This window comes from Thermobia domestica, chromosome 15, assembly GCF_964235325.1.
Source record: "Thermobia domestica chromosome 15, izTheDome1.hap1.1, whole genome shotgun sequence".
In the NCBI taxonomy this organism is placed as follows: Eukaryota; Metazoa; Arthropoda; class Insecta; order Zygentoma; family Lepismatidae; genus Thermobia; species Thermobia domestica.
In genome coordinates, this window is record NC_137468.1 from 97383308 (window position 1) to 97397122 (window position 13815).

The following is a 13815-nucleotide window of genomic DNA, read 5'->3' on the forward strand; positions in this document are numbered from 1 at the left end:
TAATGCTTTAGCGACAAGATTGTAGTGTTGCCGGAGATCATCGAACTAAATTATGCATATTTAGCTTCATAGTGTTATTTTCAGATCTCAATAAAAGTAGTCTCAATTTTGACTTCGAAAAGCTCAATATTTTTTAGACAACCTGATTTACATCTTTTGAATCACAATAAAATACTTCTGAAGTCGATCATAAGTCATATGTTCTTGTAGTTAAAAAAAAATCTTTGAATGTTACTAGAGGTGAGTCAGCTAATGATAAATGTTACTAACAACAGCATGTAGACGACTGAGATCATAACATAAAATGAGTAAGTAGTATGTCATAATATCTGACGGATGCTAAGTCAAAAATATACATATGCATACACATGCATGTACTCAAACACGCAATTACATTTAGTGGCATAAACAAACGTTAACGCTTATGAATAAGCACTGACTCATAGCGTTTACTGCATGTGATGATGTGCATATGGATCTTGATGTAATGTGGGAATTTGTCTATTTCATTAAATTGGCATATCATGCTTATTTCAAATAATGATATTTTCTTTTATAGGTAGTGGAATTAAGAAAGAATATATGAGGCGTTCCGGGTAGTAAGGATAAATTCAACAACGACTTCTTTCCTGATGAACTCTGATCGGTCAAAATAATCATTTATTATTTTGAAACTGTACTTTCTAAGGGAGAGGGGAACGACTTTCATAAATCACACATATAGGCATGAGACTTGGCTGCCACAAAGGAGTTCAATATTATTGCTCGAAAATTTCAGATGAAATTTCTGAGCGTTCATATTGCACGAAAGAGACTGAAGCATCACATTGAACGTAATTTTTGTTGAGTTCACCCTTACTACCCGGAACGCCTTATTTACTCTTATACACTTTAAAACGTGAAGAAGATGATCACTTGCAGATTTAAACGCTAAATGTCACCGTAGAACTAATCCCATAAATATTTCTCCCCCTCCAAAAAATAAATGAATAAACGAATAAATAAATAAATAAATAAATAAATAAATAAATAAATAAATAAATAAGTAATAGAGTTGACTTATACCAATATTCCATTTTAGTATCCCCCGACTAGCAAACCTGAGTTTTTTATTACTTATACTATTGGTCCACAAGTCATGAGTAAGATTACAAATAGAACATTCTTGAAAACTCGTTCTGGGACGGCTAGAATCACAAAATTCATAAATTTTAAAAAAGTGAAACGAAAATTGTAACATTACACCTTTGATGTTTCAAAAATCATTTTCAGTTTTAAGAAGATGATGAAAATATGAAATTTATTTTAAACCAAAAAGTGCCCATTACATATTCCTTAGAATAACGATTCCAAACCTTGTTTATCTCGCATATATAATTGTAAACTTCTAATCAAGAATGTGGCAACAACGAAGAATCCGAGTTTTCCTCTCTGCATTTTCACTGGAGTTCTGCATCATTCCATGTGTTCATCGTTGACGTCACAGACATCAGAAATAGGAAAAATATTTATGTTTACAATTCATGACCTGTCTTCCTTGTCAAATGGTTTACTGTATGTTGATGTAAGACCATATAAGGGCTCCTAAAATCTTATTCTTTTCCCTTCGTTTATTACGCAGAGACTACCATAATTTTGAAATCGCTGTATACCTTTGTAAACAGCATTCAATGCGCGGAACTAAGTGATGCTGATGAGAAAAAGTTTCCACAATCACTAAAGTTAGAGGTAATCTCATTCATCTCGTACACAATAGAACTAAATTTACCTCAAAACGAAAACGTATCGAAAATTACGGTATAATGTGTATTTACCCATAACAAGATTTTTAAGGAACAAACAAACAGATAAAATGTTATAATATTCCCATGGCTGTAATTTCCATGAAGTAATAGAGGAATTGTGATAGATAAGCTGTAACTCAACTTGTACAGTATATTTGAGGTAGACATGTGGAAATTATGGGATGTTTAAGCTTAGTTAATTTTTTCTTAACCTTGTATATATTACAAAAAGAAAATGATAGATCTATTACTGAATAATGTGTGAATCTGACATAGTGACATAATAATATTGTTATTATTATTTAAAAGGTAGTTAATATGATATTGGTGCTCTAAACCGCTTATGGTGAAATCCTGTGTATGCCATTAAAGAGAATCAACTTGCAAATTCAATGGTGCAATTCTCAATAAAAGAATAAGCATGTTCTTTACAGAGTGGCCCAAAAGTAGGTATATACCCCTGCATTGATCAAGTTTAACATTCTAGTTTATGGGTTTATGGGTTTGCTTCGGCTGTTCCAAGCTTAAATAAAAGCACATTAAGAACAAATAATAAAGAAACTAAGTCTACCTGATGGATAACAATAAGAAATTATATAAAATGGAATTAGCTGATCATTACGGTACTGTATACCGTACCTACTTTTGGGAAACCCTGGACTTTAAAAAAAACTTAGGGAATAGTAGGCGGATGTGACAAGGGAAGAGAGGAAGATTATATATCGAAGTGGAAGATGGTTTATGCACTAATCGAAAGCGCTAATGACGCCTATTACGAAACTGTAATAAAATTTTTCCGAATGCATATACTGTGCGAGTTATATGAATATACAGGGTATTCAGAAAGTTCGTTGCCAACCATAGAAATCGCAAATGGTGAGACAGATATCAAAACAAGGAAACGCGTATTTGATCTTTTTAAAAGTACAACGTATCAAAGCAAAATCTGTTGTCCCACGGTCACCAGCAGGATCCCAGGCGGGGTCCAACTCAAAAATTGCAAATGGTAAGTGGACCAAGTGGCATATCGTTGGAAAGCTGTTGGGATATGAAAAAAGAAGGAAGAAGTCTCAACTCTCTAAAATTACCCTGTGCAAAATGGCGGTCGGTCAAAATATCAACAAAAACGTCATTGGCAGGTCCCGTAAATCTGGAACAGTGAGACAGAAGTCAAAACAGGGTAACATGTGTGTCATCATTTCGAATGTACAATGGCTGAAAGTAAAAATATTTGTGTCGGGGTCCTCCGCAGGTGTCCTAGACGGGGTCCTACTCAAAATTTTCAAACGGCAAGTTAGATCAAGTAGCATATCGTTTGAAAGCTGTTGTTAAATGAAAGCAGATGGAATAAGTCTGGACACTGTACGATAACACTGTGCAAACATCTTGCGTTTTAGTTCTTTCTGTAATTTGGCTTTAGGTTGTTTTCACTTTCCTTTTTCTCTGTTGAGTACAAGAATTAAATTCCCCTACTGTGAGATCCTGGTCTTCTGGCCTAGTAATGTCTAAATAAATAAACAAATATAATAAAATAAAAGAAAATTAAGAAATAAAGAAAAGAAATAACATTTGACATATTTGAGTATAGAATTGACTAGTTAACATGTAATGTACAACAGTGGTACTCATGCTGGTTGTCTGGATAATCAAGTATAAAACGACTCAAAAAAATCTTTCACCAGGAATAGCGAATATGAGAAATTGTCTCACAATAGCAACAAGTGCCGATTGCAAAATGGAAAGCGAATGCGCCCGGAGGTTGGAAATGATGTAGACCAGTTTTTAATCCAGCTTTTATGAAAGCATATTAGTACATGCCAATGTACCTTGGTGAGCTCGTTTGTTTATGGAAAATAGAAGTGAACACTAGACGGTAAAATCTCCGAAAAACTTAGAACACTTTGTGAAACTCGAACACGGTGATTACAAAGTTTTTTAGGTAGGTTTTCCAAGTTCCAAAGCTGTAAATATCAAGTGGTTGACAAAACCTTGTGCAATTCTTCGGAATGTTTTCTACACACAGTGAAATATCTTTAGGTAGACTGTCTGCAATTCTCACATGATTAGTGAATGGTTCTGAATGGCCGAGCAAAACAAGATTCTCTTCTGTCGGTAAAACGGCTTTCGCGAGTAGATCTGTGACAAATTTCTCGCAACCAGCTTATGTCAAAATACCGCTAGGTGAAGCGTCAAGGACTAGATTTTCTGGTTTCGTCATTGATGGCAAGACGAGTGGAGCAAAAGTTCGACTAGGTTCCTTCAAGGTGATCATAATTTTTTTCATGCATTGTTCCATTCATTGCAATAATAGGCAGAATGGTAAATGAATGAGTCGCGTTTTCGGACTGCACTGATTTTTCAACTTTATCCTCAGCAACGTAAGCAAGCGATCTTGTCTTTATCATCTCGTAGTTGAATCCAGGCTGATCAGCATTGAATACAAATGTGGAGAAATTTGTCTGCTATTGATCAGATCACGAATTTTCATTGGCCATTGTTTGGCTTCATTCTGCAGCCGTTCTTGATCTTCAAAGCATGGCTTGGTAACAAATGCAGTAATTCTTCTGCTGGTAATTTCGTGATTGTTTTTGAATTTTTGTATCCACCAATGCGAAGCATCAAATGAATGAGACACATTATATTTTGCAGCATGTCGAGCAGACTTAATTCGCAGGTGTTCGTCGTGGATATAAAGTCCTCTTGCTCGACTTTGTTTGAAATCTGCAAGTGTGTCTTCAGTAATTCTCTTCAGCAAAGTTTCCCTGTCACCACCGCATTCAACCTGTTTTTTTTTTTTTTTTTTCATCGGCGTATTTCAGGCCAGTCTGGCGTACATGAATATTTCTTACGAATTGATGTGATTTTCCTGCATGTGCCTGCAGGTGTCCAAGGATAGTCAATCACCAATTTCTTCTCGTCATCATTATATTTCTTCGAGCCTCCTGGGCGACCGGTGGATGAAGATGGCTTGTAATCAGCATCAACAGTTAATTCTATCGAGCTCTTTCTTGATGATGGAAGATAACCACTCGGTATTTCTACATCAATCATGGAAAAGTCGGTGAGAACAAGTGAGTCAGATATTGCATCACCCTTCTCACAGCCTTCAATCATGTCACTGATGGTTGCCGCAAATTCAATTTCACATTCACTTGTTGGAGATGGCTTGATTCTATTATTCCGGATGTAACTTTGGACTTGGTCGATGACAAGTGGTAGCACGTTGGTAATATTCATTTGAGGCATTTTTGAAACCTTAAACAAACAAATGTTACAAAACCTAAATAAACTATCAATGTCAATTTACCGCTGCAAGAACCACAACCGCACTGACGGCTGGATTCGCGTTCTTGTCTTTCAAGCATCTAGGCAATGCAAGCATGCCTAGCTTGTCCAGTGTTCGTGCGATGTTTTGCCAGAAGCCTCACGTTGCTTGAATCAATAGCAGGAAATGTGATAGCGAAGAATGTTTCAAAATGAGTTTGTTACGTGATACACTTCATACAGATTATGTCACTAGCAGATAACACGCCATATTTGGAGTCATGTAATTGCTGATTTTCAACGCTTCGCTTTCGAACTTCTCCCCGTTTGCTCGCACCGACGGCACTTGAATATTGCTTCGAGCAACTTGCCCCCAGCCAAAAACAAACCACATGTACCTAGTATATGGAAGTAGTCATTTACTGCGCATGTAAAATGAACAACGATTTAGTACTTTTGTCAAACGCAAATCTCTAGGAGATCGGTTTCAGACTATTTCAAATCATTTCCGATGCTATTTGATTCGATATTCGGTGAAAATGGGAAAGCGTACAAATAAACATACATATGACTCACACCGTACATGCATTCGAACCAATAATATTACAGTTTCTTAATAACTACAATTAGTGTTTTCCATTGGTGTATAAATCATTCTCCAGTTCGATATATAATCTCCGTCTCTTTTCGTTTTTCTATTATTATCGTTTCTTTTCTTTTCTTTCTTTCTTTCATTCTTTCTTTCTTTACACATTAACACATTCGAGTCGGAGGCCCTCTTTGCGTGGTTTCTCCCTCAGGACGGCGGTTTTACCATGTTTTTGGAATTTTGTAAAAAATCTGCTACAAAAAATACAATTACAAAATCTTTTATTTCTGAACATATAAACTTAGGACTAGTTAATCTCAAATCATTTGTTCATTTCTATATTTTTTTTATTTATTTGTTATAAATGAGCCTTTTTGCAATTATAAAAAAGTCCGACGAGCAATACAATTGAATACTGAGGTACATATAATAACTTTTACAAGCAGTTACATCATTGATAATGAAATACAAGAACCTTACAACGATTGCACATCATGAAATTGCAAAATATTGGTTTACACTAAGAATTTAGTGCAAGGCTGATTTGTGCTGCAAATGAATCAAACCGACACAACCAAGGTATAGAAGTTATGTATGTTGATGACGTCGAATCTCTATACACCCTATTGTATGTTGATAAGGTCTATTCTGAATATAACACTTACAAGGTTGTCCTTATAACAAACAAGTAATTCGCCTTGCACTAAAATATTACATTCATTGCATTTACAAATACAAGTACAATTATTTATTTGCAGTATACTTATTTTTATTCTATTAGTAATCAATCAAAACCGATACAACCTACATAAATCTGGAGGTTGAAAAGATTTCATGTACAAGGCATTTATTTTCAAAGTTTTAGCAATTAGCCTTGCAGTTGATTGCTACATGCATTACATGCACAAAATTGGCTGCTTATAAACTGATGTCATTTTACTTTTCATATCAGGTTCTCTTATGGTATTTGTTGAAACATTCTGGCATACATAGAGCTACCCAACGTTGAGCACACTCCCAGCTTCTTTTCGTACCCATTTACCTGTGGACACTTCGCCTTTATCTGCACCGACTTTACATTCGCGGTAAATATATTTCTCCCCAAAGCTTCCCAAAATATTTTTCTAGATACATCCTAACTATCTAGAGAAAATGCTATACAGCCAGATGCACGAAACTCTCCTATTAATGCCTTTAAACTCGAAACTTTGGTACGACAAACTATCCGCGACGTCTACCCGAAACCGTCTCTCAAGGTCAACGACTCTCCCTCATTCTGGACTGGTCGCACTGCAATCTCGATTTTTTTTACAAGTACTAGAGGCATCACAAAGTATAACAGAAAAGTCAAAACCCAGCTACGGACATGCGTTTGTCATTTAAAGTAACGAAACCTTAGGCCCGCCGGGTAGGCGGGCTCCGTCTCGAATGTGTTAATAGGCCTTAAAGATCAGAAACTCATAGTATGACATTTCCTTTCTTTCTGTTGAGTACAAGAATTAAGTGAAAACAAAAAATAAAACCCAATTATAGAAAGAATAACTAAAACGCAATATGTTCGCACAGTGTTATCGTACAGCGTCCAGACTTGTTCCGTCCCCTTTTACTTACTAACAGCTTTCAAACAATATGCTACTTGACCTAACTTGCCATTTGAAAATTTTGAGTAGGACCGAGTCTAGGACCCTGCGGAGGACCCTGGGACAAATATTATTACTTTCAATCATTGTACATTTGAAATGATGACACACGTGTTTTCCTGTTTTCAATTTTGTCTCACTATTTTAGATTTATAGGGGTGGCCATAAACTCTACTATGACGTTTTTGCTGATATTTTGACCGGGCGCCATTTTGCACAGGGCAATTTGAGAGAGTCGAGAGTTGTTCCGTCTTCTTTCATATCCCATCAGCTTTCCAACGATATGCTACTTGGTCCACTTACCATTTGCAATTTTTGAGTTGGACCCCGCCTGTGACCCTGCGGGTGAGCCTTGGATAACAGGTTTTGCTTTGATAAGTTGTACTTTTAAAATGATCAAACACGTGTGTCCCTGTTTTGACATCTGTCTCACGATTTACGATTTCTAGGGGTGGCAATGGACTTTCTGGACACTCTATATATTCATATAACTCGCACAGTATATGCATTCGGAAAAAAAATTACAGTTTCGTAATAGGCGTCATTAGTGCTTTCGATTGGTGTATAAACCATCTTTCACTTCGATATATAATCTTCCTCTCTTCCCTTGTGAGTGTTCTTTCCTTTTATATTGAAAGAACGTAATTATCAGAATGTTTCCAGAACATGCACTCAAATTATCCCATTGTTCTATATAATATGGATGAAAGAGTATGTATTTTTAAATTGATGGTAACTGCAGAAAAAAGATACACTTCTTGTATGCTATTTGTGAGGACAATTCCATGTTGACTTGAAAGTAAATAAACACATAAATAGCAATGGAAGAAGGTAAAATTCGTACTTACCTTGAGGCGAAAAGTAATAGGTTGATAAACCATGGCTGTCGTATTGTGATGTAAACGAGGACCTTTCTTCTCTGGATAAACAGTAAACAACAATTTGCGAGAAGTTCCTGGAAGAAGAAAAAAAATTAATAATGAAATTAGTTTTGCAAGAACTCTTTCCAGCATGTTATCAAAAGTATTTTTTTTTAAAGAATAACTATTATCATCAAAGACATACACACATAAGTGATCATCAGTGCCATATATATATATATATATATATATATATATATATATATATATATATATATATATATATATATATGTGTGTGTGTGTGTGTGTGTGTGTGTGTCAGTAGGGGTCCTTGCTTCGTAGATCTGAGAACTTAACATGTCAGTACAGAGCTACTTCAGTTGATTTCCTTGTGTTTAAAAGAGCTTATCAACAACTGAATTACGATCAAATTGCTTCTTGGTATGCTGTATTAGTGTCGAGGTACTTGTAAAATTAGTTAGAGCTGCAATAGTCTTAGATACAAGAAGGTTGACTCAAATATTGTTCAAGCAATATTACCAACTCTCTTGAGTAGAGTGCATTAACATCATTGCTATGAAGACAAAATAATATAAAGAAGAGTTTAATTTTTAGAGTTACTTTTTGACTTTCCAGAAATTAATCGAACAACCTGCAGGGAAGAAGAGCTCAAAATTCGAGTGAATTTGAACATGTGCTAAGAAGTTTTCTAAGAATGTAGGTTGGTATAAAACAATACTGTGCTAGAATGATATACTATTCACATCTTATTGTTTGATTGATTTGTCAGTGGAAGGGGTATAGTTGACAAGACCTACAGTTTAAAGTAAGATCTTTGCCATTGCAGTACGCTCGATGCTCTTTTATCGGGAATTGAACCTGGGAGTTCGTGCACCAAAACATGCACCAGCCACTAAACTGGCGAAGATGGTATCAAATTTGATTGTAATTTGCCTTGTTTAATGCTCTTCTCAAAAGCGGGTTCCAGCCTTCTAAACTAGCATAGCTAAATAGGACAGTTAATTTTTGAAGTAGCCTAAGATGGTGAGTTCCTATTTCCTAAGATATGAAAAAGGTATATATACCTGTAGGTTTGAGTATCACAGAGAGCAATACCAGTCTTAGTTTATTTATTTAGTACATACTATAGATGAATACTTAAAGATCCGAACTACGTATGTATTCAGTGCATCTGTTTTTACATGTTTCCTAAGATATTCTTACGCCTACTATCCAATCTGTCTTTGATACATCCTGAAACAAACGCATCCTATTAAGCAGAATTGCTTTACGAGATGGATCCATGTTAATGCGATCTTTAAACACAGTCATTACCTATAACATTGTTTGCTCTATGTGTAGTCATTCGTGTACTCACACATGGGGGCACGGTGGCTCAGTGGCAGAGCGTTCACCTCCGGCGTTTGGGGTTCCTAGTTCGATCCCAGCTCGCGCCATGGTGGTGGACAAACCCCGTGCTCGTGGGTTTTCTCGGGGTTCTCCCGTTTCCTCCCACTTTCTTCATTCCGCCATTTCTCTCATCATCACCGTCTCGTTTAGCTTAATCGGCATAACCCCTGGGACGTAGAACTTAAAGATTTCATTTCATTTTCGTGTACTCATACATATGCCACTTACCGTTCTTCAATTATGTAATTGTAGCCGCTCACATCAGTCACGTGCTTGCATTTCGCAAGTGAAATGAGCCAAGTGATTATTTTAATGCAGGGATATGAGACAGTGCTGTCTGTGACCATGGAAACAGTTTTACCAATACCATATCTAAAACTACACTGATAATATTCTCTATTATATTCGGCCTGGGAGTACCAGGACTTCTCAGATACCCTGTAGAAATTGGAAAGAGTCATGAAGTTCATGTAAGCTTCTCAATTTGGACAAGTGATTTACCGGTAATAGCTATGATAATGATAATATCCTATAACATTGAATATGACAGGATTTGGTAACTATGTAGAGACATAAATGAAATTGTTTTTCACTATATTAATGTAAGGTCTTATGCAGAGTCGTTCCGACACGTGATTAGTGCCATACTAAAGAGTTCGATTAACATGTTTCGTGGAATAGCCACGGTTTTAGTATGACGCTAATCATACGTTAAAATGACTCTGCATAAGGTCCGTAATGTTTAGTTTCTTCAGTGTGCGGTAATAATGTGACACTTTGAGTAGGTGAGGGAGAGGGAGGTGAAATGTACTTTATTTATAAGTTATGCATAACGATAGAAACAAAAGATGCTATTATTAGCAACTGTTGCCAATCCAATAACGGGTTAAGAACGTAGGTGGAACGGGTATTTCCACATCATGTCAAGTGAACTGGTATTGGTATAATAACATTAAGGACATTAATATCTCCCAACACAATGAGGTTCCATTTAATAGATAGGCAAGAAAACAAGAAGTAAGAAGAGGCATTTCAGCTTTTCTACACCAATTTTCTTTAACAGTACTTTTCTAAATAACTGCTGCTGCTTTTCAACAGGAATTTTTGCGACTCTTAAGAGTCTTCATCCCGGCGAAATTAAAATACCGCTAATTTTACAGTAATTATGTGATATCTTCAAATAGATAAAAGATAATTGAAATATGGAACAAGAGCGACCTAGACAATACTATTTTGCGTGAAGTACCGTTATCACAAGTCACCTAGCGGCTTTCCGTTTTCAGCTGTTTACAAACGCGAAAATAAATGCCGATTTTCAAAATGGCTCGAAATCGAAAGCAGATAAGTGAGTCGTGATAACGGTTTCTCATGTAAAATAATATTGTTTGGCGCGCTCTTGTTCCACATTTCGATTATCTTTTATCTATTTGAAGATATACCATAATTACTGTAAAATTAGCAGTATTTTAATTTCGCCGGGATGAAGACTCTTAACATAACAATAGCTTATGCGGTTGCTACAGGTGCTGTGAACGTAGCTGAATTTTAGCCTTTATTTTGTAAACACATAAAAGAAAAAAAACTATAGTTGAACATCTTGTTTCTATAACTTCTTCCTGACAAAAAGCTACAAATTGTTCCATTTGTTATTGTCTCGCACAGTTTCGCCTAACAGATTACCTCATACAGTTATGACACGTAAATGACAATTGTGTCCACTATGTTATGCCTAATCCTCGTTACGTCTGAAATGACGGACAATAAAAACAATTGCGAAAATAGAATTGGAGGGTGAAAATGAAATGAAATCTCAGTTTAACATCCAACGATTATGCTCGGGTAGGCTAACGGAGACGGATGATTTAGGCAAAGGAATGATGGGAGCACTGGTTGAATGAGAATGTGGGAGGAAACGGGAGTATCCCGAGAAAACTCACGAACACGATGGTGTCCATTACAAACTTACTTGGACGGGGATCGAATCAGGAACACCACGGATCCGAGGTAATCACTCTACCACTGAACCACCGTCACCTCCAGAATTGGAAAGTGATTATTATTTGAGTAGATATTATATCGATTTCTCCTCCTGTTAGTATTTAGTTTTGCGAAAAATTTAATTTTTACTAGCTAAACTAAAGTAAAATGAGAAAACTGTTAAGTTGCTTTTATTTTTCACGAAGTTACATTTTATCTTCCATAACAATCATCTATAATCGCTTGCACAATTAACAGTACAAAATGCTTAGTACCAACATTGTGAACTGGTCTAATATAGGATAAAATACATGGTTTCTGATTGATTGAAAAGCCAATTAAAAGTAACATTTTCCATAGGGTCGTGGGAGGGGGGAGGGAGAATCACTGAGAACTGCTCACTTCTGATTATCGGAAAGGTCAATCAAAAGCTAAGCTTCGAGAAAATAAAGAAAAACGCAATTTTGTGAAAAAAATGTAATTTCTCCCCATTTCCACAATTCTTTCTTATTGTCCGTCATTTTAGGCGACATGAAGCTTAGGGAAAAGAAGAATAGTTATTTCGCTTAAAATGGCGACACAAATCGTATCATTTCTCTATGATACACTGAGAAAAATCCGTTCTCCGAACAGCAGTATATTGTACAAATATAAGGAATCATCTTGCTTACTACAGAAATCAGTACGAGGAATGTGCGTCTGGTAGCTAACAGTCTTCCTTAAATTACACACATATATGTATGTTACCTTCGTCAGCTATAAATTATATACATCCATTTGTATGTGAGATCCTGACCGCCTATATTGGTTCATACGGAAAGTACTTGCATATGGAACACTTATACAGAAAGTATTATAAAGCATGCGTTTTCAGTTATACATTCGCTGTACGGCAAGTCCAAAAACTACAGAGTTTTTACGTACGCCACATACATTTTTTCTCAGTGTATGTGAATGAGATAGCTGGTTAAACAGGTGCAAGAGCATGGTCTTTCAAATGAGGCATTTTGATTCTGACCACAAAATATTTATGCAGCCATAAATAAATGCCTAGCTTCGGTGTAAAATATAAAAAAATACGATTTTTAAGAAAATTAATTTCGCCCTAAACCCCAAAACCTACAAAAAAGAACTTACGTTAGCCTGAGCTTGATATGAATTGTGTTGCTAGTATCCTATAAAATATCATAGATTTGACTGATGATTTCAGCCATTAAAAAGTGATTATGGCTCTTTCCAGTTTTCTATACAAGCTGCTTTAAATATCACAGAGGAAACGAGACTAGACAAGATTAGACAATCTCCGTGACGAATTATGAGACGAGACAATCCTATTCGAATACGAGAGACATACATTTCTGGGATCCTAAAAACAAAGATGTGATACGGGCTGCAAACAAAATTTGCACATGTTCAATTTTGGAATTTTCAATTTTATTTTTCAAAATTTGTGAAAATAGTTTGAAAGAACTAAGCCTCATAACACTGGTAAAAAGTGTCAATGTGTGGATAAATTACCAAGGGAACATTTTATTCTAATTTGAGAATTCTGAATCCAATGAAACCATTTTGAAATATATCCGTCCATAAGATCACGAGCAAAGTGACCTCAAGAGTTGAGATATTTATAAGCCAACTTTACAATACCAACTTTTGAGAAAGGGGACAATCGGGAATGCAAAAATCACCGAGGCATATCTCTACTCGGTGTACCAGGGAAAATCTACTCAAGAATCCTGGAGAATCGACTCAGGAAAATAGTTAATCTGCAAATCTATAGAATACAACAAAACCGCACACCTGTGCTTTGTAGATCTACAAAAAGCATTCGATAGACTTCAATGGAAAGAGATGCGGAAAGTACTAGAAGAGAAAAACCTAAATAAAAATCTCCTAAATCCTATAGAAAGTGGGTATAAATGTTGGTGAAGCTACGTGAGGACTTGCAATCATTAATCAGAAGAATTTGAAATCAAGGCTGGAGTGAAGCAAGGAGATATCTCATCCCCGTATCTGTTCATAATTGTAATAGATGAAGTACTTAAAGAATGCCACAAAAAATGAAACCATACTGGAATATGAAAATGATAAAACCAACAGAACTTCTATACACCGACGACATCGTACTAATAGCAAAATCAGAAACAGATCTACAGCAAAACCTAAATATGCTAAACACAGAATTAAAGGAAAAAATGGTAATAAGCAAGGAGAAAAACAAAATCATGGTAATCGGCAAGAAAAACACGAAGCTGGGTAACGAAACATTAGAACAAGTGGAAAACTCTAA

At 35.9% G+C, this 13815-nt stretch overlaps 1 protein-coding gene across 1 annotated transcript in view; it reads right to left on the minus strand.

Annotated features, from left to right (window-relative positions):
* LOC145671158 (uncharacterized) overlaps positions 1-13815 on the minus strand; it is a 2642835-nt gene that overhangs the window by 1117276 nt on the left and 1511744 nt on the right. Inside the window, exon 8 of the mRNA XM_081739993.1 lies at positions 8126-8232. Within this exon, the coding sequence (XP_081596119.1) occupies positions 8126-8232 (107 nt within the window). The remainder of the gene's footprint in view (positions 1-8125; positions 8233-13815) is intronic.